Source organism: Macrotis lagotis, chromosome X, assembly GCF_037893015.1.
Source record: "Macrotis lagotis isolate mMagLag1 chromosome X, bilby.v1.9.chrom.fasta, whole genome shotgun sequence".
NCBI lineage: Eukaryota > Metazoa > Chordata > Mammalia > Peramelemorphia > Peramelidae > Macrotis > Macrotis lagotis.
The window spans coordinates 125,248,141-125,275,917 of NC_133666.1; the positions used below are offsets into that span (position 1 = coordinate 125,248,141).

Consider the following 27,777-nt stretch of genomic DNA (forward strand, 5'->3'; position numbering starts at 1 on the left):
TTTGTTCAACAGGTGCAAGGAGACAGTGACCTAAATGGGATTTTAGAAGATGAAACCCAACCCCACAAGCTCTTCCCCACACCCTTGTGTAGTTGCCACCTTAGGGGAAAACAACTGCCCTGTCTGCCAGGCCTGGAGATCAGGGCCAGGGGTCTCCCGTACTGACATGGCTCAACCCAAAACTAGTGGTCTGATAGCACCCCAGGGTCAAGCACCCCAGAACCAGTCACCCCAGGTACCTCAGGGCCAACCACCCCAAGGCCAGACATTCCAAGACCAAGATCCTCAGGGACAGGCACCCCAAGGCCAGGCACCCCAGGGTTGGGCACCTCAGGGCCAGGTACCCCAAGGCCAAACACCTCAGAGTCAATCACCCCAAGGCCAGGTACCCCAGGACCAGGCACCCCAGAGCCAGGCTCCCAACAGCAAACCCAAGGAGCAGGTGGAGCCCCCAAATTCCACTAGCCAGAAGGTCCTGGTTACAGGAGGGGGTGGGTACTTTGGGTTCAGTCTGGGTTCCAGCCTTGTCCAGAGAGGAGTCTCAGTGCTTTTGCTCGACATCCGGCGTCCTAAATGGGAGATCCCCAAAGGAGTTGCATTCATCCAGGTATGACTGGGCTTGCCTTTGTAGAAGAGACAAGTCCACATAGCAACTACACTTCTGTTGGGGGGAGGGGGAGCTTTTGTTTTTGTTTTATGGAGTTAGAGAAAGAGATTGTTCAATTGGGGAATTTTTATCCATTGAATTAAACACGCTAAAATGGGAAGAGACAGTTTTGGGGCAGTGTGAAGGTAAGGGAAGTTGGGTAAATGTCAAGCAATTCAAAGTTTTTCCATCCCAAAGACTCAGTCTGGGCTAGAAAAGTCATTCTTGCCCAGCTCCTAATAACCTAGTAAGACAATGTCTCTTGAACAAGGAAGATAGATCTCGGGGTGAAAACCTGGACTGAGAGAGAAACTAGGGTCCAAGTCAAGGACTCTCATCCTCTCTTTCTGTTTTGGCCCCCCCAACCCAACTCCCTCTCTATTTTTCAGGCTGACATCCGGGATAGGGAGGCCCTATATCGAGCCTGTGAAGGGGTTGACTGTGTTTTCCATGTGGCTTCCTATGGAATGTCAGGGGCTGAAAAGGTGTGATCAAACCCCCCCCCTTCTTCCTCCTCAGGACCTGGGCCCTAGTTCATGGTGGTCAAGGAGACAGGGATATAAACCCCATGGCTGACCAAAGGTGATAAGGGAGTTTGTTCTCCCTTTGGAGTTACTTGTTTTGTTGGGAGTGGCAGAAATTTAAAGGAAAAAATTAATTTCTGTGAAGTATTTGTCTTTCTGAGGATGAAAGATTTGATGAATAAAAATTGGATAATCCATGGCCCCCACCAAATCCCCAATTGAATAAATATCTACTGTGTTGGAGACTCTGCCCAGGAATGAGACAAGAACTTGTCTATTAATTTGTCTATCATTCTTCATGCATATTTTCTCTTCTTCCCTTGTCCCCCCCCTTTTCTTCTTCTTCTTCTTCTTCTTCTTCTTCTTCTTCTTCTTTCTTATCCTCCTTCTCCTTCTTCTCCTTCTCCTTCTTCTTTTTCTCTCCCCTGTGTTTCCATCTCTGTGTCTTTATCTCTGACTGTGTATGTATCTCCTCTTTCTGTCCTCTCTGTCTCTTGTGTATATCTCCCCTCTCTGTCTCTCTGCCCTCTATCTCTCTCCCTCTTGTCTCTGTCTCAGCCTCTCTCCCATCTCTCTCTCTCCTCCCTGTGACTCTGTCTCTGTCTGCCTGTCGATATATCTGACTAGTCTATGTCTCTCTCTTTCTCTTTTCTCTGTTTCTCTCACTCTGTCTCTTTCTCTCCTGTCTTTCTCTCCCATTTCTATCTGTCTGTCTATCTCCAGCTCATCTGTATGTGTATCTCTCTCCTCTGTCTCTCTCTTTCTCTTTCCTTTCTTTTTCGTTTCTCTGTGTCTCTCCCCTCTCTGTTTTTCTCTCTCCCTCCCTACTTCCTACTTTCCTCTCTCCTTCCTTCTCTCCCTCCCCACTCTTCTCCCCTCTTTGTTGTTCATCTTTCTCTCTATCTCTAACACATGCACATGTGTATCACAAAAAGATGGAAACAGAACCAGGATGGGGACACAGGTCAAAGAAAGGGAAACTTGTTTGTTAGTCAAATATACTCAGAACTTCTAGGTAGGGGACAGAAGTCAAGATTTTCAGTTATCCTTGGCTTGGGAGGCATCATGGTCATGGGGTTCATCTTATTTCTCAAGGGGACTAATTTCCAGTGCTGAAGACTATTTTGAAGGAATCTGCCCAAACCCAGTAAGTGGGGTCCCTCCCTGCCTTTGTGTCCCACTTTTTTCAATGAAATGAGCTGGGATGAATGAGAGACCCTGAGACTAGTCAGAGAAGAAGCTGTGATTGGGAATCACTCAAAACATAGAGTCCCATGTCTCCAGTTTTGTTGCTATTTTCCCAGTACTATATCTCATCCAATAAAGTAGAGAATGAGACTTAGAACTGGGAGGAGGGAGTAGGCGATGGGAAGGGTAGGGGAGAAGACATGAGAACCCCTGACCCTGCCTCCACAAGCAGGGAGGGACCACAGAAGAAGAGAACTGAAAGGGTTAATAACTGCCAACTGTATACCACAGAACCCCCCCCCTTCTTTTTATTTTTATCTTCTTAAAACCAAAAGCAAAGTAATGAAGGTTGGTGGTGGGAACAAAACTGGGGTTATAGGATCATAGCTTAGAGATTATCAAGTCCATCCCCATCAGATGAGGAAATTCATGCCCAGCACAGAGAGCTTGTAATAGGGTGACAAAGCTAGTAAATGTCTGTGGTGGAATTTGAACTCTGATCTTCCTGATCGCCAAGAACCCTCTCCACTATGGTAATGTCAAACTTAAATAGAACCAGATCTTCTCAACTGGTGATTTAGAAGACCAGAAATTAACAATTTCTATGTTTTATTATATTTGTATTGATTTTGTTAAATATTTCCCAACTGCATTTTAATCTGTTGCAGGCTCCACTGTTAGTGGCTTGTTACCAGACCTGGGTTTAAATGCCACTTCTTTTTTATTTTATTTTATTTAAGCCAATGGGGTTAAGTGATTTGCCCAAGATCACACAGTTAGGCTAATTATTAAGTGTCTGAGGCCAGATTTGAAATCAGGTCCTCCTGACTCCAGGGACAGTGCTCTATCCACTGTGCCACCTAGCTGCTGCCTAAATGCCACTTCTAATAGTACCTGTTTGATGACACACTGGACCAATTTCTTAAATCTTCTTAGACCTCAGTTTCCTTATCTGTAAATTGGGGGACAGGGAGGGACTTGGATTCCATGACTTCTGAATCTATGGTCCTCTGATTCAATGACCCCCCCAACCCCAAGGGCTGTTATATTCCTAACTCTGTCAACACCCATTCACACACACACACACACACACACACACACACACACACACACACACACCTAAATAGAACCTAAATCTGCTGCTGCCTCAGCATCCAGCATCTATGGGGAAGACTCAGCAACTTTTGTCTCATCTTCTTCTTGTAGCTGCATAAAGAACAGATTGAATCTGTAAACATTGGTGGAACTAAAATGGTGATTGACGGTAGGAGCTCAGCTGCTCCCTCCTTGGTGCTGTGGCCTGAATCTGCAAGATTGCTGTGCTGACCTTTCTTCTTTTCTACTCTCTTCTCATTTGGAGAAACCGTGTGCTGACCACAAACTCCAATTGAGTTTCTGGGAGCTGAACTGTGACTCTTGCTGGCAAAGTTCCCATTGACATGGTGGGAAGAACCTGATCCATCTTCCAAAAGTGGGAGCAAAGATCCCTATTCTTTCATCTGTGTGTGACCCACCCTAGAACTTTTCTTTTTCTTTCTATTTGCAACTGGACTTACTGGGGAGTGGCCAGTTTGAGTTCTGCCACCCTAGGGTCTTGCTGAGGGTCTTGATATATCCATAGCCTTAAATGCAGAGGTGGTAGAAAGAGGGGAAGTAAGAGTGGGGAAGAAGACAAGGTAGGATTCTGGGACCACAGGGATATTCATTCAGCTTCAGATTAAAACCACTTTTAAGTGTTTCCAGCCCAAAAAGTAGAGATTGAAGGCTAGTAATGGGAGGAATAGAAGACACTGAAAATGGAAGAAATGAAGTATCACAAGATTCAATATGGCCCCTCTGCTCAATATTCTGACCTGGGAGCCTCTGAGATTCAATCCTGGATTTCTGGAGTGTGTTTCTCTGTAGTTAGAGCCCTGATCATGGAATCAGGAAGACCTGAGTTCAAATCCTTCCTAGACATGATGACTCAATCTTTTTTCCAGCCTCATTTCCTTATTTGCAAAATGAACATCATAATAATAGCAAGATTGTCAAGGGCAATACTTCTTTGCAAGCCATTTTGCAAACTTAAAGCACCAAATAAATGTTCCATATTATCATTATTCCTGAAAATCCTCTGTCTCTAAGGTTATCTGGCAAGAGTTCTCATGTTAACAGTAAGGAGAGGTGGTCTCTTCTTAAGGGAATGTTCCTAATTGTTACTTCCCTTACCTCCCCAATCATCTCCTTACTCACAACAGGTCTGAGTGTCTGTGTGTGTTTATATGTATATGTCTGTATATTTACACTTGTGTTTTGTATGTATATGTTTGTATGGACAGTTTGCATCAAACGGCAAATTCCAAGGCTCATCTACACCAGCACTGTCAATGTTGCATTTGGGGGAAAGCCCATTGAGCAGGGCAATGAAGACTCAGTGCCATATTTCCCACTTGAGAAGGTAAAAAGTTCCTTAGACTTGGTGGACAAGGTTGGGGATGGGGAAGGGGTCAACCCACCATCCAGTCCGAAATGATTTAAACTTCTTTCCCTTGCCTACTTTCAAATCCCTGTATTAAGGTTTGAAACTGAATAATTAGGGCCAGATAGGTGGTACAAGCAGATAGAATGGTAGGCCTAGAGTCAGGAAAACATATCTAGCCCCAGATATCTTCTAGCTGTGTGACCATGGGCAAGTCATTTAACCCTATTTGCCTCAGTTTCCTCACCTGTAAAGTGAGCTGGAGAAGGAAATAAACAACCACTCCAGGATCTTTGCCAAGGAAACTCCAAAAAGGGTCTTCACAAAGAATAAGAAATGACTGAACAACTATTATGAGTCAGTCTTTAAATGATTTTCCTAGGGGTGGCTAGGTTGCACAGTGGATAGAGCACCATACCTGGAGTCAGGAGTAACTGAGTTCAAATCTGGCCTCAGACACTTAATAATTACCTAGCTGTATGGCCTTGGGCAAGCCACTTAACTCCATTTGCCTTGCAAAAAACTAAAATAAATGATTTTCCTAGAAGTTATGTCTCTGTCACTTCTCCCATCTTGCCCCCAACTCAGTAAATTCCAAGGGTTCCTTTTTACTTCTCAAATCAAAACATAGACTCACCTGGTTGGCATTTAAAGTTCTCCACAACCTAGCACCATCCTGTTTTTTTAACTCTCTTTTATAATATTCCCTTCCCTGTTCTGTGCTGCCAACCATACTGGCCTATTTGCTGTTTCAAGCACCATGAACCACCTCCAAGACTTTGTTCTGGCTCTTTCGTTCCCCACTCAGCTCTGACCCTTGTTTTTCCAGCCTCAGCTCAAATTGCACCTTTTTCCTATCCCTGCCCCATTTTTGTTCTTTCCACCACCCCCACCCCCACCAACTACTAGCATCTTCTCCAAGATAACTTTGTATTTGCTTTATATATTTTTTGTATATATGGTTACAAATGTGTTTTACATATATATACATATACATACAGGCTGTTTCTTCTATTAGTCCCAGTCACCTTATAGTCTGTTTTGTTTCTTTCTGGAGGCCTCACTCTTTTTCATGCACCTAGACCCCCCCCCCATATCCAAGCTGTTTTCAAAACATCATTTCATCTCTGCAGGCTACAGTTCTCTCCCCAACCACTCTATTGCTCTTTTCTCAGCATGCCTAGATCATTGCAATAGCCGACTAGGGGTTCTGCCTGCCTTGTCTTTCCCCACTCTAGTCCATGCTCCATTCAGCTACTAAAATGATTTTCCTAAAGCACAAGTCTAATCATGTCAATAAACCCCTACTACCTCCAGAAGCAAATACAAAATGCTCTGCTATTCCCCTCCAGACTTTTCAGTCGCCTTCCACCTTACTCCCTCCAGGAATCTTTCATCCTGGTGACATCTGTTCCACAAACAAAATAGTCACCCATCTCTTGCCTCAGGACATTTTCTCTAGCTGCTCTCCCCTGCCTGGAATGCCCCCACTCCACTCTTACTGCTGACCTCCCGTGCTCCCTTTCCCAACTTCTGTGGATTCTAGGGCCTTCCCTCTTTATTTTCTATTTATCCTGTACAAAACTTGCTTTGTATGCATGTGTCTGCATGTTGTCTTCCCCCAGTTTAGTGTAAACTCCTTGAAGGGAGGGCTGTCTTTTGCCTCTTTTTATATCTCCAGGGCTTAGGCACACAGTGCAAGTTTAATAAATGTTTATTGATTGATGATTTCTTCGCACCCCTAGTGCCTAGGACAGTGACTGGAATATTGTAGGTGCTCTATAAATATTCACTTAATTAATCAATGAAGACAGTACCCTGATGAAGACAGGATCCATCTCTGTAGAGGTCCTTGAATAGTGTGAGGTACACCCTCTCCTCACTCTTACAGCAGCAGAGAAGCTTGTTTTTAATTCAGAAGTTACAGTTAGTGAAACCCAAAGGGAATTAGCTCTAGGTTACTGCTCCTTCCCTAGTCCCTGATCTATAATTGAGCTAGAACTGATTGTAGTCCCTTATCAGCAAAGGAGCTGATGAGAAGTTAAGTTTTTCTCAACTGGAAAAAAGGGAGTAAGGGATCATGAGCAATGGAAATTCAGAAACAAATACCAGTCAATTGCAAGGAAAGGGTCTGCTATCCCAAATTGTATATAATCATGAGCAGTTACAGCTTTGTCTGGCTCCCTGACCCACTTCAAACTTATCCCCTCTGTAATTCATCTTCCTCCTCTATCTCACCCCTGTCTGGCAAACTGATCTCTCACCTTCAGGAGTAACCACTGCCTAGAAAACGTGTTTATTTGATGCCTGGATGTAGCAGAAAGACTGAGTTTTGTCTCTCAATATCAGTGAACTACTCTTAGACTTAATGATGAACTTATAATGAATGGAATGTTCTCTTTCTCCTCTCTTTTTCTCTCCTCATAATCTCTTCCTTCCCTCACCCCCATATATAATCTCAGTAGCCAGGTTCCATTCATTATATTTTTATAACGTCTCTAAAATTCTTCCCCTTCTCTTCATGCAAATGACCACTATTCCATCTCAGATCGTCTTCACCTTTTGCCTAAATTAGCTTCCTAATCTGTCTTTTTGCTTCTTGTTTAACTTATTTCTAATCCATCTTCCATAAAACTGTCAACATCAGCTTCTTAAAGCACTGGTGTAACCATGTCACTCCACTGCTCAAGGAATTTTCAGTGACAGTGTCTCTGGCATAAAATACAAATTTCTCAGTCCTTCAGAATCTGGCTCCAGTCTACTTTTCCATAGTTTCATCATTCCTCTTAAATACACCTTGTCCCAGTCGAAATGGCCCTGAACTCAGATTTCATCTCCTGCTTCCATGCACAAAGTACCTGCCTCCCATAACTGGAATGCACCTTCATCTTCATCTCTACTTCTCAGAATCCTTTTATTTCTTTAAGGCTTGGTTCAGGTACCATTTCTTTTGTGAAGTTTTCCCTAATCTCCTTAGATGTTAGTCCTTTCTAGTGCCTCAAATTATATCTACTTATGTATATATCGTATCCTTTCAGTAGAATGATATCTCCTGAAGGGAAGGCACAACTTTGTTTCTGACTTTTTATTCACAATACCTTGCTTATAGTTTTTATACATTTTTGTTTAAATGAATTTAGTAGCATTGATGGACTTGAAGGTAGGAAACCTAGGTTACTTCTTACTGATTATATAAGCCTACCCACTGATTCTCAGTATCCTCATCTATTAAATAGAATTAATATTGCTCATATTAGTTACCTCATAAGATTGCTATAAAGAAATCAAATTGTAAACTATATAAAAGTAAACTTCCAGGGAAGTAAAAAGGAGTTTTTCATCTTATCCTCTAAAGTTGGCACAGTTTGGTCAGACTGGAAGTAAGGCAACGGTTAAATCACTTTAAAAACTCTAAAGTACTATGTAAATATGAATCATTAAGGATTTAAAGGATTAATTTGTCTATCCCCCAGATTCTAAACTAGACAGATTGGGAAGGTGGGCAAAAACCCTCAAACTGTTCATACAAAAGGGGTATCCCCAAAGAGCTTGTTTGAAAATAAGAACAAAGAGGGGCAGCTAGGTGGTGCAGTGGATAAAGCACCAGCCTTGGAGTTAGGAGTACCTGGGTTCAAATGCGGCCTCAGACACTTAATAATTATCTAGCTGTGTGGCCTTAGGCAAGCCATTTAACCTCATTTGCCTTGCAAAAAAAAAAAAAAAAAAAAAAAACCTTAAAAAAAAAAAACAGAGTATGGAAGAGGGAGTCAAAGTTTCAATCTCAGCCCAAGGAGGTTTTATCTCATAATCAGCACTGCAGTCACCTCTTTACCAAGACTCCCCTGAAAGCATTCCTAGGATGTGAGCAGTAGATGTAGTTACAGGTGAGGATAATGATGGAAGACGGTAGCCCTGTTACTGACCTCCCCTGTGGCTCTTTTCTCCCTGCTTCAGCACATTGACCACTATTCACGGACCAAAGCCATCGCAGACCAGCTGATCCTCACATCCAATGGAACTCCACTCCCTGGTATGATGAGGACAAGGCATATTTATGCCTATGTGAAGGAAGGCACTAGAAGACATGGGGAGTGAACTTTGCTGCCCCAGAAATGTTCTGTTTATTTTATTTTATTTTATTTCTCAGTTTATTTTAAACTGATCACAGAATTTCAGAGTTGCAAGGGAGCTCTGAATTCATCTGATCAAAACCATATGTCATCCCCCAAAAAAATCTCTATGATGAGACAAGGTGCATATCATCTAGGTTTTTCTTGAAGGCTCCTACCAACTCACAAAAAGGCCATCCCCTTTTAGACACCTTTAATTGATAGAAAATTTTTCTTTATTTTCAAGCCTCAATTTGCCTCTTTGTAGTTTCCACCCATTCATCTGCATTCTGCCCACTAAGACCAAACAAAACAAGACTAATCTCCATCTAAGTCAATAGACTTAAAAAAGGACTCCCAGTCCTTTTCAAATGATCCTCATGCAAATTGGGCTCAAAGACCTTCCCTAACAATTTTGTCCTCTGGACTAAATTGGGGTTCTTAGAACTAGATTATAATTTTGAAATCCATTTTAGCTCTAAATTATAAATTCTGAATTTTGTCCTCATTCTCCAAAAGAATATCAGCCAAAATATTGGATGTGACACTGACTATTGTTATTATCATGTGTACGTGTGTGTGTGTGTGTGTGTGTGTGTGTGTAGGCAATGTAGCAGATACCTGACTGCATTTTCCCCTCACCAAACCACAATTCCAATGAAAGAGAAGTAAAAATTTCAGGAGCAATGACAGATTCAGGCAATTCCAACTTCACTTCCCAATGAAACAAAGCAGGAGTTCTAGCTCCTTTTCCCGATCCCAGGGTATCCCTCCAGTCTCAGTTACAGATGTCATTTTTTAAAATCCAGTTTTGATATTTCAGAGTAACTCTCCACCCAAGCAAATGTGGCTTTTGGCTCATACCTCCCTCTTCAGTTCAGCAGCTTCTGCGACAGACACCTGATCCTCCTGCTTAGAATTATTTATCAGAGCATCCCCTGAGTTTTCCATGTTAAGGAGAGTCATGTATACTCTACCAGGCTGTCCATTTACTTGGCAGCATGCTCCCCAACAATGAATATAAACTGCAACCTAATCCCTATGCCCAGATGACCTAGAGTTTAAAATTAGACATGAACCAGTTACAGAAAGGACTCTCCTTATCTAATCACTAATTAGGGATGTAGCCCTTAGGAGTTTCTACCCCTGGCCTTTCCCAGAAGGTATACCACCTATCAAAGCTTGGCCCTACCTTACCCCTTTGACAGTATGAGCTCCAGGAAATTCCTTGATGCCTCCAAGGGCAGGAACTGTTACGTGGTCTAGGTGGTCAGTTGGGTCATTTTCTAAGTTGTCATCTCCAAGAAAGATAGGTTCTGTGGGCATTAACATTGTCCTATCTATAGTAAAAGAGAGTGAGGCAGAGTTCTGAGCCAATGACACTTTATTAAAGGGACCATGATCCCCTTTAATAAAGAAACTTCAGTTTAACCTCATCTTCCTCATTACCCCAAATACCCCCTTCTTCTAGGGTCTTATTGTTGTAATGCTTGATAACAAATTTTGTAATGAATGAAAATGAATGAAAATTCTAAAAAGGCTATACAAAATACAGAATTCCATTGGCTGACAGATTTTGCTATGCAGGTAAAAAAATGATGTATTAACTAGAAGTGGTATGTCAACAGTAGGGTTCCTGGTTGGGTGAATCATGGGGCATCTCCATTGACTAAGTGGTCATAAGATGGTCACCTGCTCATGTAAGACAAAAGAAAATGGTCCAGAAGTATAAAACTAAGTTGGGAGACTTTCCATGTAATAGAGTCATCTGCCATCCTAGACTTGATCATTATAACAAGGAAAAACAAGGGTGAAGGACCTCTAGTTAAGTAAGTGAACCCACAATCTGTAGCTCACAGTTATGGGGTCTAATATACAGAACTTACAATCACTACTCCTATGGAATCATAGAAAACTGATTAATACTAATTGGAACAGGAGTCCAAATGAATGATTTCTCACAGTTCTATCCCTGGCTTGGTCATTAACTTGCTGTGTGACTTTATATAAGTAACTTCCTCTGTCTGGGTTTTAGTTTACTCATCTTCAGAATAGAGAGGAGGGGAGATGGGAACTAGAGCTGAACTACATGATCTCTAGGGTCCCTTCCAGCTCCAAAAATTCAGTACTTCTGTGATTCACATGAATAGATTCAGCCAATGTGTGGTGAGAGAATGTTAGGAGTAGATCCATAGTGATTTCTATTATGCTTTCTAGTTCTTTCCCTTCTAAGATTATTATATAAGTAAAACAATTTTTAAGACTCTAGTCCCTTTCGAGTGAAGACAACGTTACTGATTCATCACCAGCCCCATCAAAGATGTACACTTAAAGGTCCCTTCTTTTTGTCTTGAGGATGAATTTGCACTCCCTAGTGATTAGCAGGATATATCTTCAAGACAGCTGGTTGGGGGGGCGGGGTGGGAACTACCTGGAACTATGAGCTCAAATGAAGCTACACAGAAGTGAAATCCATGACCTTGGACCTCCTTTGTAAGCATTTTTGACTGGAGGAATCATGGGGACTGATATGACTGCCTTCTCCATCCCTGCAAGTTCAAGTGAAGGAGCAGGCTAGATCCATCCATACTCCCTGGAACACTGTTCTATATAGACCAAAATAAGCTGCCCTTTTACAGGTCATTTCTACAAAGGGCACAGGTACCCTGGATATAATGAGACTGGTCAGTGAGCAAATCTTTATAAATAGGGTGTTTTGATTAGTCCAGGAGCCAGAATGCCCAGCCCTTGGGCCATATAAAGCCTGAGAAATCATTTGGTCTGACTCTGCCAAGGCAATTGCAGGTCCGAATCAAAAAGTGATGTTGAATAGCTATTCCCTCATTCACTGGGCCATCTGAATGCTGTCTTCTCTATACTGTAGGAGGGCAGACCCTTCGAACATGTGTCCTTCGTCCTCCTGGCATCTATGGACCAGAAGAGCAGAGGCACCTTCCCCGAGTGGTGGTAGGTTCTCTTGTCCTAACTTCCATAATGGAGTCAGAAGGCAAACTCAGTATCAAGAGTCTTGTTCAAATCAATAAATTTCAACAAACATTAAGCACTTATTATGTGTACAGCATTGGAAATAAGAAAAACAAAAACAAAATATATATATATATATATATATATATATATATATACATATATATATATGCTAGTATCTGTTTTTAAGGCAATATAACAGGGGAGATGAAATATAAATAACTAGATACAAACAAGAATAGAAGGTATCTTAAGGTAATCTGAAAGGGAGAGGAATTACACAATTAGCAATTATTACCTGCCTACTGGTTGTCCAAATGAAATGCAATGAAAGGCAAAAGATTGTTTTTGAGTCCTGGAAATGCAGAAACTCCACAAACAATAGGATTTGAACTGAATCTTGAAGGAAGCCAGAGAATCTTAGAGGAGGTAAAAAGGCAGAGTATTGTGGGGTTGGAAGAGGTGTGGAGCTAAGAGACTGAGTGTCATATTCAAAGAATTATAACTAGGTTAGTTTATAACTAAATCCTAGAGTGCATGGAGTACCCCAAAATGGTGCAAGAAAACATCCAGGTTACAAATGATTTTAATTGGTATATTCGATGCTATGATAAAAGGGAGCTTTAGTGTTATTCAGTCTTGTCCAATTTTGTGATCCCATTTGGGACTTTTTTGGTAAAAATATAGGACTGACTTGTCATTTTCTTCTCCACTGAGGCAAGCAGGGTAAAGTGAATTACCCAAGGTCACACAGCTAGGAAATGTCTGAGGCAGGATTTAAACTCAGGAAGATGAGCCCTCACTCCAGGTTCAGATCTATATCCACTGTGTCATTTAACAAATTCACAGAGTTCAAATCTAAGGGGGGAGGGGGAAGAACAAGTAACACAAATAACTATGAAAGAAGGAAAATTAGATAAGCAAAAGGGCGAAGTTCGAACAAAGTGCTATGAGAAATTGGAGGAGGGATAGAACATTATTAACTGGGAGAGTGGGAGAGTCAAAGAAAGCTATGTGGGGCAGGCCATGTTTGCAACTGGATATAATGAGAAAGAGTGGCTAGATATTGCAGTGATAGAACACTGGCTCTGGAGTGAAAGACCTGAGTTCAGATTCAGCCTCAGATGCTTACTAGCTGTATGATCTTGGACAAGTGACTTAACCCCAATTACCTTGCGTTCAGGGCCATCTCCAGTCGCCCTGATTCATATCTGACCACTGGATTCAGATGATTCCATAAAAGAAAGTGAGGCTGGGAACATATCCCAGCATCCCCTCATTCAAATCCAATTCATGTGCTTGTCATGGCATCACCTCCCTGGTGTCTTCAATAATGAAGGACAAACATCATCATCATCATCATCATCACAGAGAAAGAAAGCAAAAGTAGAAGAGGAGAAATTTTGGAACAGTCACTGATGAAGGCTAGGGAAGAATAAAAGATTATAGACTAAATTCAAGATCTGAAGAATAAAAGGACTGGGAATAAGAAACCCAATTGAGAATAGAGAACATACACTGGACTCAGTATATTTTCCCAGGGAATGTGTGTGTGTGTGTGTGTGTGTGTGTGTGTGTGTGTGTATTTTGTCTAAAGGACAAGATATACAAAGAATAAATTGTAGATAATCCCAAAGAGAAGGAATTAATATTAAGAAGGATTGAATGGAAATATGTTAGATATGATTCCACATGTACATCCCATATCAGATTACTAGCTGCCATGGGGAGGGGGGAGAGAAGGGAAGGGGTAGAAAAATATGGAACTCAAAAGCTTGCAAAAGGATGAGTATTGAAAAACACTTTTGTGTGTAACCAATTACAAAAATTACAAAAAGAGATAAATAATTTTTTTTAAAAAAGATGAAGAATTAAATAAGATGGAATTTCAGCTGAATCTTGAAGGAAGCCAGAAATAATGAGAGAAGGAATTCCAGGCATAAGGGACAGCCAACAAAGGCTTGTTGGAGGAAAAGACAGCAATTCATGGGTAGGGAAGAGCAGGGAAGAATCCTTCAGTAGGACCTATTAAGGAGTCCTCTGAATTTGTCTTTTTTGAGTTGCCATATTTTCCAGAAACACCAGACCCAGAGAAGGCAAGAAGGCCTGAACATGTCAAAGACAAAGCACCACTCTCCATACCCCCAGTAACATAATTTGTTGTTTGCACCCCAAATAGGACTCCCAATGTGTCCTTGGGTGTCAGGACAGGTGCTGGACTGTCAGTACTCGACTGAGAAACTGTTTCATGTAGCTTGTAGATAAGCAGACCCTCCTGTCTTCCTGGTCGAGCTGACAGATCATATTTCCAAGGGAAAAGTATGCTGATTTTGCCATCTTAATTTTGATGATTTTTCCTCCCCTGCCTCTCCTATTTAGGAGGAGATTTCTCTTTCCTCTTCCTTTGTTGCAATCTCATAAATATTCAAGTTGCTGTTTGGATTGTGGATTGAACATGTATAATCATGTTTAACATATTTCCATTCAGTCCTTCTTAATGTTAATCCTTTGCTCTTTGCAATTAGGATTCCACATGTATTTTCTCTTGTAATAAATCTAGTTGCAAAGCAATGTCTTGTGGACTTGGGACACTGTTAACAGACTTGGGAGTCCCTTGACTCTCCTATTCTAAGCTGCCCAAACATTCCCAAGGTCAAATCTGTGCATTTTCCCCCCTCACTTCCAGGGTAGCATCAGGAAGAGACTATTCACCTTCAAATTTGGGAATCCCCAGGCACGCATGAACTGGGTTCATGTGCAGAACCTGGTCCAGGCACATCTTCTGGCTGCAGAAGCACTCACTGAAAGCAAAAATTACATCGCGGTGAGTTCTGGGCCCCTTCCTCTGTCTTGTTGTTAAGCTAGCTGCTTACCTGGGGATGAAGAAACCTCTATCAGCTGAGGGGAGGGCCTGGTCAGGCAAACATTCCTGATGGAAATGCCAACCTTCCCTTGTCTTTGCTTCACAAAGTCCCTTTCCTTTAAGCTCAAATACCATCTTCTGCAAGAACTTTCCTATTTTAGTTGCCCCCGACTGTTAGTCTCTTCTCTTCCATGGTACCTTGCATTTAACTACTTTTTGTGTCTATATCTGTGTGTATACATATACATATATGTATGTATGTATATATGTACATTTGTTCTTTATATTTAAGTTGCAAATATTTTTACATGTGTTGTATCTATAAACTAGGACAGCTAGGTAGTGATTACTGTGCCTAGAGTCAGGAAGAATCATTGTCTTGAGTTTAAATCTGATCTTCAGGTACTTACTTCTTAGCTGTGTGGCCCTGGGCAAGTCACTTAACCCTAGTTGCCTCAGTTTCCTAACCTGTATAATGAACCAGAGAAGGATAAAAGGAACCACTCCAGTTTCTTTGCCAAGAAAACCCCAAATGGGGTCACATGGCTGAACAACAAAGTTCCCTTAAAAATTGCTCTGCATCACCCATAAAAAAGCAGAACAATTCAACCTATTCAATCACTGAACCTAGATGCCCCTAATCTCTCTAGGATAAAATAAAACTCCTCTGATTAGATTTTAAATCTCCTCATAACTTGATCTCAATCTATCTTTTTAACCTCAGCTTATTAATGTATAATAAGCCTTCAGCTTACAAATATTTATTAGGCACCTAATATATTCCAGCCTGGAGATACAAATAATAAAAAATCCTCCTCTGAAGGAGTTTAAACTCTAGTCTAAAAGAGTAGACAAAGTATAGACAGAGAGATAAATGATATAGATTTACATGTAGTTATAGCTATAGATATATTTATATTTTACATAAATGTAGATGTAGACAGAAACACATATAGATATAAATGTGGATATAGTTCTATAAGTATAGATCTGGATAAGGATGTGAATAAGCATATAGTTAAAGATTCAGATTTAGATATAATTAAATATTAAAGAGAACATCTCTATGTATGAAATACTCCCTCTGAGCTACTTTCCCAATTTACACTGATACTCTTTGGTTGACTCCCTAAAAGGCAGTTGCTAATTCTGGGGCATCAGGCCTGTTGCACCCCTCCTGGGCTACTTTCCATAGGGCAGCTACTACTTAAATTGAAAGCTCATCAGCCCCTCCAGTAAGCCTCCCATTGAGTCATTCCATTTGAGACAGTCAGTTCTTCACAGAGGTATTTACTCAGAAGGCACAATTAAAAACAGCAGCTATAAAACATTCATCCCATAAACCTGAAACCTACTTCCCACAAATAGGAAAAATTAACAGAGGGAAGGCATTAGAATTAAAAGGACTTGGGAAAGGCTTCCTACAGGGAGCCTTATAAGGAATAAGAATAAAGAAAATAAATACAAAGTATACACAAGCTATACAAGGGTATGCTCTTAAGGTAGGGGAAACAGGAAATGTAGGAGATAGTGCTTAAGTTTCCAATTCTATGAGGGAGAGGTGAGGAGGGAGGTGTTCTTTCATTAGAATGGAAGATGGAACCACATGTTTGACAGAGAGATGACCCGTTGGGTTGGATTGCATAATGGGGGGGGGGGTTGAAGAGTATAATAAGCTGAAGGCTTATACATTAATAGGTTGCGGCTGAAAAGATAGATTGAGATCAAGTTATGAAGAGATTTAAAATCTAATCAGAGGAGTTTTATTTTATCCTAGAGAGATTAGGGGCATCTAGATTCAGTTCAAATCCAATCTCAGACACTTATGGTTGTGTGACCAGGACAAGTCACTTAACTTCTGTTTTCTTTAATCCACTAGAGAAGGAAATGACAAACCACTCTACTATCTTTGCCAAGAAACCTCATGGTCACTATTGGCATGCTATGTTTGATCCTCAGGGTCATGAAGAGTTGTATGTGACCGAACAACTGAACAATAACAAGAAGAGGGACTAGGGAACCCCTGAACTTTATTGAGAAAGCATCTCATTCATTACTCTGGCTTTAAGTAGTATTTATTTTCAAAACATTGCTGCAACATGGAGTCCAACTGAGAACAGGCCTGGTCCACCTGATGTGAACTAAAAGTGGGACTCCTGCCATATTGTGTCCTTGACTGGTCTTTCTTCTTTCTTCTTCAGAGTGGCCAAGCATATTACATCAATGATGGAGAGAGTGTCAACCTCTTTGAATGGATGTCCCCTCTGGTAGGTACCATATATGCCCACAGATACTAGGGTATCCTCCCAAATCCCATCCCTAGGGTTTACGTTTGATATCAGGGCTATTTGTGTCACTGGCTGGTCCCTGGGTTGTCCTTAAAGAGCCAAAGAAAAGTATTTAACCATAGCCTTCATAGAATCTTTTTTTCCTTTCTGCATCCATCTAGGACTTTTCCAACAAGAGTTGGCCCAGAAGTTGAATATGATCTTCTTTTTACTGTTAAATTAAGAGCCTAGAGAAAGCTTCCTTGATTTGTTCTGACATACATCTCTTCTCTTTCCAATCCCAAACACCAATTTATCTGCTATTTTTCTATAAGCTCCAATGCCACTGTAAACCAAAAACAGAAACCATGTGAAAAACAGATGTTCACACCCAACTTTAGAAATGATATTTTTCTCCCAACTATGTTACCATGCCTCCACAAAAGTCCCTAAATTATGAAAGAACTTCACAATGATGACATTTTCAAAAAAGTAAAGACTCCACATCATGGGCAGCATCATGATCTATGAGAAGCAGTGTTATACAATGAAGAGAGCATTGGCTCTAGAGTAAGGACCTGGGTTCAAATCCCACATCAGATACCATATGAACTATACATTGTGACTTGGACTAGAAGGCTTTAAGGTCCCTTTAAGTTCTAGATCTATAAGACTTATTAACTTCACACACTCATCATGATCATATCTCATCATTTATATGTCCCAGAGAAACCAATACTAGAAGATTCTGATTATTTTAAAGAAATGAATTTTTGTCTACCCTTTCTAGTTAGATGGAATAGTGGATAGAATGTCAGGTTTGATGTCAAGAGGACTTGAATTCAAATCTGGCCTCAGAAATTTACTAGCTATATGACTTTGGGCAAGTCACTTAATTCTGTTTGCCTCAGTTTCCTCATCTGTAAAGTCATCTGGAGAAGGAAAGGGCAAATCACTCCAGCATCTTTGCCAAGAAAACCCAAAAAATGGAATGACAAAGAGTCGTACATGACTAAAAAATGACTGATCAACCAAAGCAATACCTAGATCATGTGCTCAGTCTCTTAGTATCAAGACAGTTGGGATAGTCATAGGGCTTTAGACTAATGGTAACTCAGAGAATTCTGGGTTGAGGCATGACCTGTATTTTTTAAATTAAATTTTCCTTTTTCTTTTCAACTTACCTGCTTTCCCTCTTTCTTACCTGTTCCTCCCCATTGAAAAAGAATGAAAAATAAAACTCTTCTAACAAATAAACAAATTAGCATAATCAAGCAAAGCAAATGTTGGCCATATCAAAAAAAAAAATATATATATATGTATATATATATATATATATATATATATATATATGCCTCAATCTTCATTCTAAATCCATCACTTCTCTTTTAAGAGGTAGGTAACATAAGTTTAATCATAAGTCCTCTGGAATCGGTTATCTAATCAGTGTGAAGTCTTTCAGAGTTCTGTCTTTATAATACTGCTATTTTTATAGAAATTGTTCTCCTGATTCTACTCACTTCACTGCATCAATCATAAAAGTCTTCAGTTTTCTGAGTCTGTCCCCTTCCTTATGTAATATTCCATCACATTCAATATACCTAAATTGTTCATCTATTCCAAAATAGACACCCCCTCAGATTCCAATTCTTTGCCATAACAGAAAGACCTGTTGTAAATATTTTTGTATCCATACTTTTCTTCTCTTTGATCTCTTTGCAGTATAGATCTAATTGTGGTAACACTGGGTCAAGAGGAATGCACAGTTTAGTATCTTTTTGATCAAAGTTCCAAATTGCTTTCCAGAATGGTTTCACCAGGTCACAGCTCAACTAAAAGTTCAGGAAATATTCTTTACATAGCATGGAGAAGGAGAGAAGGGGTCTGGGCTTTGATTGCCACCACTCTTCCACCTCTTCCTGATCCTCAGTCCTTCATAGCCCTGAGCTCACTCTGCCCTTTTCCCATTTCCCTACAGTTTGATAAAATGGGATACAACCGGCCATGGATCCAGATTCCTACCTCTTTGGCTTATCTGGCAGGTAAACAACAAAGACAATCTGTGTGGGGAGGAAGAGGAAAAAGGAAAAGGAAGAAATGGATTATCATGGCAAGGATGAAGGGAACTCATCTCCAAGGTTCCATAACCTTAAAATTTTTTTCAATAAACCTCATATCTAGGGCTATGAATGCTTCCCAATGGAGTTTTATCATTCTCTTACATTTCCGACTACAATTCTTTTTTTTAATTAGTTTTTATTGATCTCTTTTATTTTTATATCACTTTCATTTTCAAATGTATCATTCCCTGGCCTTACCCAGGGACCTAACTATGATACAGCACTCCATTCCCCATCTCTGTCTCTATACCTTTTCCAGGCTATCTCCTATGCTTAGAATATTTTCCTCCTTCTCCACTTCATAGAATCCAAGCTGTCCTTGTAACGACTAATAAAAAAGAAAGAAAAAGTTTACCAAAACTAACCATCTCGTGAAATTGGACAATATATGGAGTGTTCCCCACCTGATGTCTCTTCCACCTCCGCAAAGGAGGGAGAGGGGGTACATTTTCTTATTTCTTTTCCAGGATCAAATCTCTAACCAAAGATCTGCTTTTTTTTTTAATGATGGGAAGGAGGTTTATTTGTTTTTTAAATATGCTACACTCCACAAATTTGTGGATTGTCCTTGAGAGGAGTCAAAGTTAATTTTCTTGGTTTCGTTCTAATTTTGTCTATGTGCTACCAATGTAAGGACCCAGGTACAGTTCCAAACATAAGTTTCTACCTTCCTGACAATGACTGTGGAGGCAAATGGCAACTTTTGAAGTTTCCTTATGCTTCTCCACCAGCACACTATCCCCTTATCCTTCTCCACACTACTCTCCAGGACTATTATAATTCAGAAAACCAGGCAATTTTATTAAGCAGAAGCAAAAAAAAAATGTAAAGCAATCAGGATTAGATGAGGTTATAGATATATTTAGTGTATGCATCACCTAATAAAATAGCTATGTTCCTGAATAATTGAATGTAAATCAATTCATATTTTAAATGGACTAGGGGAACCCTTTATTTAAAGGGATCCTCTGGAATATTTTTTATACAAAAGAAGGAATGGTTTATAAAGTCTATCATCAATTCAATTGATGTTTCATATAAATATTGAATTAAAATATAGTATAACCAGTTATGATATCTAATCATGTTCTTCCCCCAATGTCCCTTTCATAGCTTCAGGAATGGAATATCTTCACCTGGCCCTGAAACCCATTTGTGATGTCCCACCTCTGCTGACCCGAAGTGAGGTAACAAACTATAACTTTTCTTGAAAGCCCTGATTGCTGATTTCCCTCCCTCCTTCCTTCCCATCCTGACCCTCTTTTCTCCTCTCCTCTATTCCTTCTCTCTTTATCCCTGAGGCCTTCACCCTGGAGGGTCTGGTGGGTGGGCATTGCCAAGACAGTGTCAGCTCTAGGTCATGATTACACTAAGGAAAGTTAAGACAACATCTCTGCTAATTGTTCCTCTTATTCTTGGGTTACTCTTATTCTTTAAATCTCATTTTATTTTTTGTTAATGTCTTGGTTTTTACTTCTTGTTCATTTCTGAAGATATTCTTTCCTACTCTCATACCTAAGTAGCCATGCATTTCCACAAAGATTAAAAATGGAAAGAGAGAATAGGACAATTCAGCAGATACAATATTTCATAAATTAGCTGGTCCTTTAGCAAAGACCTTCACAGGACTGCCTTTCACTCTGTTCTACCTTAGTTCCAGTCAAGCCTATCTAATCTTAGCTCATGTTGCTCCTTCCTCCAGGAATACCCTCAAATATAAATCCTACCCATCTATTACACTAAAATTTTATACTTGATTTTGGACAAATGACAATCATTAATCCTTCAAGGCTCAATTGAAGTCCCAACTCCTCCATGAAGCCTTCCTAGATTATACTACCCCAAGGACTACTCCATCCTTTAAGTTCCTGGTTTGGCAGCACCCTTCAGTTTTGTGCTTCCTTATACACTAGTACTGATTTCTAGATTATTTCCTATGGATTAATTTCATTTTCCCAGATTAAACATGAAAGCCTTAATTTCAAGGACTGTGGTCTTAATGCTTCTGTTGATCAATAGATATTTACTAACTATCTATTATGCATGCTACAAAGCTAAAGAATGAAACCAATCCCTACTAGGAAGAATCGTACTTTCAGGGCGGCTAGGTGCCGCAGTGGATAGAGCACCGGCCCTAGAGTCCGGAGTACCTGAGTTCAAATCCAGCCTTACTTAATTACCTAGCTATGTGGCCTTGGGCAAGCCACTTTAACTCCATTTGCCTTGCAAAACAAAAACTAAAAAAAAAACTAAAAAAAAAAAGAATTGTACTTTCTAAGATGGGGGGGTGAAGCAGAGAGAAATGACAAAAATCATGAATGTAAGTATGCAGTAGAAATAGAAGGAAAAATACAAAGAATAAGATGTAGTTAACACAAGATTGTTAAGGATAGAGGGAACTAGCAATTGGGAGAGGAAGATAGGGAAAAGCTTCAAGTGGAAGGTGACACCTTGAAGGAAGGGAGAGATTCCATGAAGGAGAAAAGGAGGAGAATATTCTAAGCATAAGAGATGGCCTGGAAAAGGTACAGAGATAGAGATGGGAAATGGAGTACCATATCATAGTTAGGAACAGAGAGAAAAGGACAATGTAGCTAGATACACAGGGAGGGAAAACGATCCAAAAGTTTGAAAGATATATTGAGGCCAGTTGGTAAAAGCTTTTAAAAGCTTCTTAGGGAGTTTATATTTTATTCTAGAGACTGGAGTTAAATGAATAGGAGAGGGAAAAAGGTCAGAGCTCTACCAATGTCTACTTAAGGAAAATCATATCAGTGGCAATGTGTCCTATGATCATAGAGCTTGAAGGGACCTCAGACATCCATCCCCCAGTTCAATACATTTCCTTTGTGTGTGATGTTGAGCAAATAGTAGGTGCCTAACAGATGAATTTTCAGCACTTTTCTATTGAGGGCCCATAGTATGCAGGTCACTGTCTGAGGTACTCCTAGATGGCTTGGGAAGGGAGAGTTAAAGAATAGGGAAGAATTCTAAAAATTATTATTTTTCAACATCACAGTGCTGACTTTGATGTCAAATGAATCACAGAATTTTGGAATTAGAAGAGATATTTATTTGGTATCTAATCCAACCCATATCTGGAAAGAGGGGAAAAAAATTCCTACTGTAGTATATCTAATAAATGAAAGGGAACTCATTAACTCCTAAGTTCAAATCATGACCTTAAGCAAATGTCCTTACCCCTGCAGACCTCAGTTTTTTCATTTGAAAAATGAAGGGGCTAAGATCTCCTCAAGATCTAAAATTAATGAGTCTTTGCCTCTTTAGCCAAGATATTTGCTGGTCTGGGACATGGGTTCCCTCTGCTGACCAAACTCTGACATAGCACCCCTCTTTCCATCCACTGGGAAGCAAATATAAATGCAGTGTATTTATAGAGCTCCTTGGAGTGCAGGAGCCAGGATAGCCGGAAGGATCTGTGAGTAACCAGGTCCTGGAGCATAGTCTTGGGGGCAGGTTTGGAGGGAGAAGAATAAAGGAAGAGGAAAAAAGGGAGGGAGGGAGGGAGGGAGGGGGGAGAGTTACCTTACATGGTACAAGGGGAAATAGGAAGGTCTCCTGAGTATTACTGAGTTACCAAGAGGATGAATAAATCCAGAGTCAGATTGCCATTAGGAATCGTTCTTTTATTTGCCATGAGCACCTCTAAAACATGACAGTTACCATGGCCTTTCTTCCATAGAAAGTATAGGAGAGACAATGCAATTTTACTTCTCTACTTGGTCCTTTATTTGCATATTTGGACCTCTTTTGTTAATGTTGAAAAGGGGTTGAAACTCTGGAATTTCCATGGAATTCTCAGAGACCATGAGGCTAAATGAATGTGACATTCACAAATAAGAGAGATGATTTTCGACCCCTAGTGTAGCAGAGTGGATAGAGTTGTCCTCAAAGCCAGGAAGACCTGGGTTCTAGTTCTCACACTGTTTATGAGACTAGTCACTTAAACTCTTACTGCTCTAGGGAATTCTCTAAGACTATAAATTGCAGAAAATGTGCTGACCTGCATTGATAGGAGCTCCCTATATCAGTAAAAATAATGTCTATTTCCTGAGCTGACTAAAGAGTTAACATTCATTTTTGTTTCTCATGGAGATACAATTCAATTCAATTAAACACACATTAAATGTAAACCTCTGGGAAATACAAAAATAACAGACACAGTCTGCCCTCAAGTAGCTTACAGTCTAGTAGAGTAGACATCAAGACATGGTTACAAAAAAAGTGTAATATTAAATAGAGGGACTCTAAATACAGTGGAGAGATCCAAGGAGGTGGAGATTTCCAACTGAGGAGGAACCAAGAAAGGCTTTTTAGATGCGGTAGGGAGCTGGACTTTGAAGGTGAGTTGATAGTCATGATTGGAGGAAATAGATGCTCATAATCTACCAAAAATCCTAAGAGCTCATCTGCAAACTTTGGTTCATAAACCTTGCAAAGATGACTCCATGAGCATGGATGTAGAGGTGGGGCTCAAGTGATGCATCAGGAAGTATTATCATTAACCTACAGGGCCCAAATAGGGAAAAAGTCTAAGACACAGTTTGATATGTAGGTTGGTACCTCAGGCTCAGATGAGGAACCAAACATCTCATCCCCTTTACCTTCTCATCCCAGGTTAGACATGAAAACTTTTTCTCTAAATAAATGAACATGCTTCAAAACATAATTTCTCCCTTTGGGGAGTCTAGTAAAGCCTATGGATAGCCTTTCTCAGAATTATGTTTTTAAATATACAAAATATACAAAATAAAATGCATAGGATTACAAAGGGAAGTAACAATATTGAAATATATCTATCAAAAACTAATTTCAAGGTGGCTAGGTGGATAAAGCACTGGCCCTGGAGTCAGGAATACCTGGGTTCAAATCCGGTCTCAGACATTTAAGTAATTACCTAGCTGTATGGCCTTGGGCAAGCCACTTAACCCCATTTGCCCTTGCAAAAAAAAACTAAAAAAAAAACTAATTTCACTGACTCCCCCTAAAATCTATCTACTCCACCTGGGGAGATCTGTGGACTGAGGTCCACAGAAATTCTTGACAACCCTAGCCTTTTCCCCACTTCAGTATAGACTTCTCTCTTTCCAATCTGAATACCACAGGCATGACTACACAATTTAGTTCTTTAGTGGTTCCTTTCTATTACAGATGAATTCTTATTGACTTCTTCATTAGATATTGAATTCCTTAAGGGCAAAAACCACATTTCTTTTGTGTCCTTATAGCACCAATTATAGCTAACTAAGGACACATATTGATTAACAAGTTAAAAGACAGATGGAATCATGATCAGTTTCCAACTGAGAAATCAGAGAATAAGGATTCAGTGGTGGGCCTGGAACATAGGGTTCCCCCCACACACACACTGGTCTGTCATCATAGATTCTGTTCTTATTCCCTGAATCCTGAGTCTGGCATAGATACCAGGCCAGCTCCATATGATACAGAGAAGAGCCCTTGAGAGAAATCAGTTCTGCTTAATTGCAGCAATCTGTATAAAAAGAATATTTAATCAGAAGGGAAATTTTATGGCAATACGCCAGCTGCTTGGAGCTCCCTCTAGACTTTTCTGTCTGGGTTGCCCAGTTTCTGGCTGCCTGCCTATCTGAGAGGAAGTCTGGATATTTGTCTAGGGAAGGTAATCTTTCAAAAGCCCCTTCTCTGTTGGTAGAACAGAATAGGCAAAGCTTATACAGGGCAACCTATGCTCCCTGGGTTGGTCCCACCATCAGGGATTTTCAATATCACCTAGCAAAATCAACCATCTCCCCAAGTATTTTTTAATTACCTGAAGGTCCAACACTTTGGGGAATTACAAAAAAAAAATCTCTGAGTACAATAGTTGGAGGGACAAGATGAAGTCATTTGTAATTACCAAAAAATGGCAAAATCTCTGAGTACAATCTAGTTGGAGGGACAAGAAGAAGCCACAAGAATAAATGGTGCTAGGATATGAGGCATTAGGAGCTAAGGGACTTAAGAGAAAGGAGAAATCAGTATTTACAGGGCAGTGTAGGTAATCTAGGAAGACTTCATGGAAGAGGTAGACCCTTAAAAAAGGACTGCAGGAGGATGGATGAAGAAGAGCAAAGACAGCATGCCATCATTTACTGGCTATCCAAAGTCACAATTCTGATCTTTGGTCTCTTCATCTGTAAAATAGAGAAAAAGAATAACTTGCTCTACCTACTTCTCAAGGCAACAATTTTTAGAAGAATGCTTTACAAGCCATAAGGTGTTACATAAACACAAGTAATTATTTGAAACGTAGGATTTAGAGCTGGAAGAGACTTTAAAGTTTGCTCAGTCCAATATTCTCATTTTTATAAATGAGGAAATTGAACTCCAGAGATATAAATAACTTGTCCAAAATGAAATAAGCAACAAAGATTTAATCATATGTCAGTCAACAAGCCCTCATTAAGGGTTTACCTTGTGTCAGATATATAAAGGCAAAAACACTCCTGGACTTTAGGAATCCCATATTCTAATGGGAGAGAAAGAGAGAGAGAGAGAGATGTAAATAACTCTGTTCATACAAGATAGATGCTATTTAAATGGAAGATAACCTTAGAAGGAAGCTGCTGGCAAAGGGGTAAATAAAGGAAAAGGCATCCTTCAGAAAGGGAGGTTGAGTTGTGCATTGAAAGAAGCCAGAAGGCAGAAAAGTAGAGAGGGAAAGCATCCCAGAAATGGGATGATGGGAGATGGAATGAATGCCACATTGAGGAAGAGCAAGGAGTCTGATGAAGCTCAGTCAGAGTGTATGGAGAGGAATAAAGGGCAAGAAACTTAGAAAAATAGGAAGCAGACAAGTTGCACAGGTTTTAAGTGCCAAATGGATGATTTTATATTTAATCCTGGAAGTAACAGAGAACTACTATTTTGGGTCAGAATCTGAAGCTAGAAAGATCTATTTAATCCAACCCCTTATTTTACAGATGCTGTCTCAAATTTAACAGTAATTAAACTGAATTAACAAATCTATGTGGAGAGCTGGGTAACTCAATGGATGAACCACTAGGCCTGGAATCAGGAAGGCTTATCTTCCCAAGTTCAAATCCAGCCTCAGTTACTTAATAGTTAGCTGTGGGACTGAGCTAATTTTCTTTGCCTCAGTTTCCTCATCTATAAAATGAGCTGGGGAAGGAAATGGTAAACTACTCCAATATCTTTGCCAAAAAAAAAGTTAAAATGAAAAACAATTAAACAACAATAAATCTCTGCATCGTCCCCAAGAGGTTTCCTTTCTGAATTGTCCCTCCTTGAATTTTCTCCCTCTGTTTACCTCAATAGCATTTTCAGGAAAAGGTCTTTTGAGTCTTCCTTCTACTCCCAAGCTCACAAGGGTTTCAGTGATTTCCCTATTGGAAAGAATTAGAGATAACTTTCACAAACAGTATCAGGACCACCTTTTAGCAGACATGGTCCAGCTATATCTCCTTCCTTTCCCACTCCATCACACTCTTCCCCAAGGCTCCCTCTAGTTTCTTAACCCCTCAGGTGTGGAGTATCGCCGTGACTCACACCTTCCAGATCAGAAAGGCCCGTGACCAACTCGGCTACATTCCGGAGAAATTCACCTTTGCTGATTCAGTAGACCATTATATCCAGACCTGTCACCAACCACAGCTCCATGGCCCAGGGCTGCTAAGATTCCTGATGGTCCTTGTCTGCCTCTTTGGTGCACTCTTGCTTTCCCTGTATCTCCTGGACCCTTCATTCCTGGGCCTCTCCCATGGAGACCACATGTGACAATCTCCAAGCAAGCACCACTGGCTCCAGTTGATTCTGCAGGATCTAGACCCAAAGTTTAGGAGCCAAAGGAGATATCAAGTCATGGGCCCCTAGTAACAGTTTACCAGCTGGTTCAAACAAGACACATCCAGTGCTAAGAAGGAGATAAGATGGTGTGAGCTATGAGATGGCATCCAAATTCTTTTTAGGAGGTCCAAAAATATATACCACTGTATTTTTCTTCTTATTTCAATCTTGGCCTGATGCCCAGGAATTTAGAACTGGGTTCTTAAGCATTTTTTGTGTCATTGAACCTATTTTCAGAATAATGTTATTTTTAATAATTCCTAATTGAAGGAAACATTAAATTTTAGTTAGAGGCTAACAAAAATAAAAATGCATTTTTTACCCATCCAAGTTCATGGACCCAAAAAAAATTCTATTCATGGACCTGTTGGGGGTCTGTGGACCCCAAGTTAAGAACCCCAATTTAAACCTAATTTAGCATTCCCTTATTTAGAATCAATTTAACTGCATCCCATTTGATTCACCTCCTTAATTGAGTTCTTATTAAACTATTGTTAGCAATACCCAAGGGGTTTTAATAAGTCCCAATAGCACTGATTAATCTGATCTTGGCTGTATTTCCTGTTCAAAAGAATTTGTGCCCCAAGTTACTTTGATTTTTGGTTCTGGTTTCTTCACCTGACTATAAAAGAATATGTATATAACCATATGTAATATAGATGTGTACATAGAATAAAGATTATTCATATGCAATCTCAGTGATGCTACTTTGTGGGGATCCACTGGTCCTGGACTCAACATGGACAAGAATCCAAAGTGCAGCAAC

General features: G+C 40.1%; 1 protein-coding gene across 1 annotated transcript; it reads left to right on the plus strand.

Moving 5' to 3' along the window:
• Positions 1-49: 49 nt before the first annotated feature.
• On the plus strand, positions 50-27,178 carry SDR42E2 (short chain dehydrogenase/reductase family 42E, member 2). Its single transcript, XM_074201910.1, has 11 exons — positions 50-607; positions 1,036-1,131; positions 3,565-3,622; positions 4,680-4,798; positions 8,774-8,849; positions 11,813-11,895; positions 14,600-14,737; positions 16,978-17,043; positions 19,022-19,085; positions 20,277-20,350; positions 26,691-27,178. Exons 1-11 carry the CDS (start codon positions 50-52, stop codon positions 26,940-26,942), a joined length of 1,584 nt encoding a protein of 527 aa, XP_074058011.1. The 3' UTR covers positions 26,943-27,178.
• Positions 27,179-27,777: the final 599 nt, after the last annotated feature.

Excerpts from the sequence above, each read along its gene's own strand:
- SDR42E2 (XM_074201910.1), top strand. The coding sequence starts at position 50 with ATGAAACCCAACCCCACAAGCTCTTCCCCACACCCTTGTGTAGTTGCC. Across the intron at positions 608-1,035 it reads AAGGAGTTGCATTCATCCAG|GCTGACATCCGGGATAGGGA; the intron begins GTATGACTGGGC and ends TCTATTTTTCAG. Across the intron at positions 1,132-3,564 it reads GAATGTCAGGGGCTGAAAAG|CTGCATAAAGAACAGATTGA; the intron begins GTGTGATCAAAC and ends TTCTTCTTGTAG.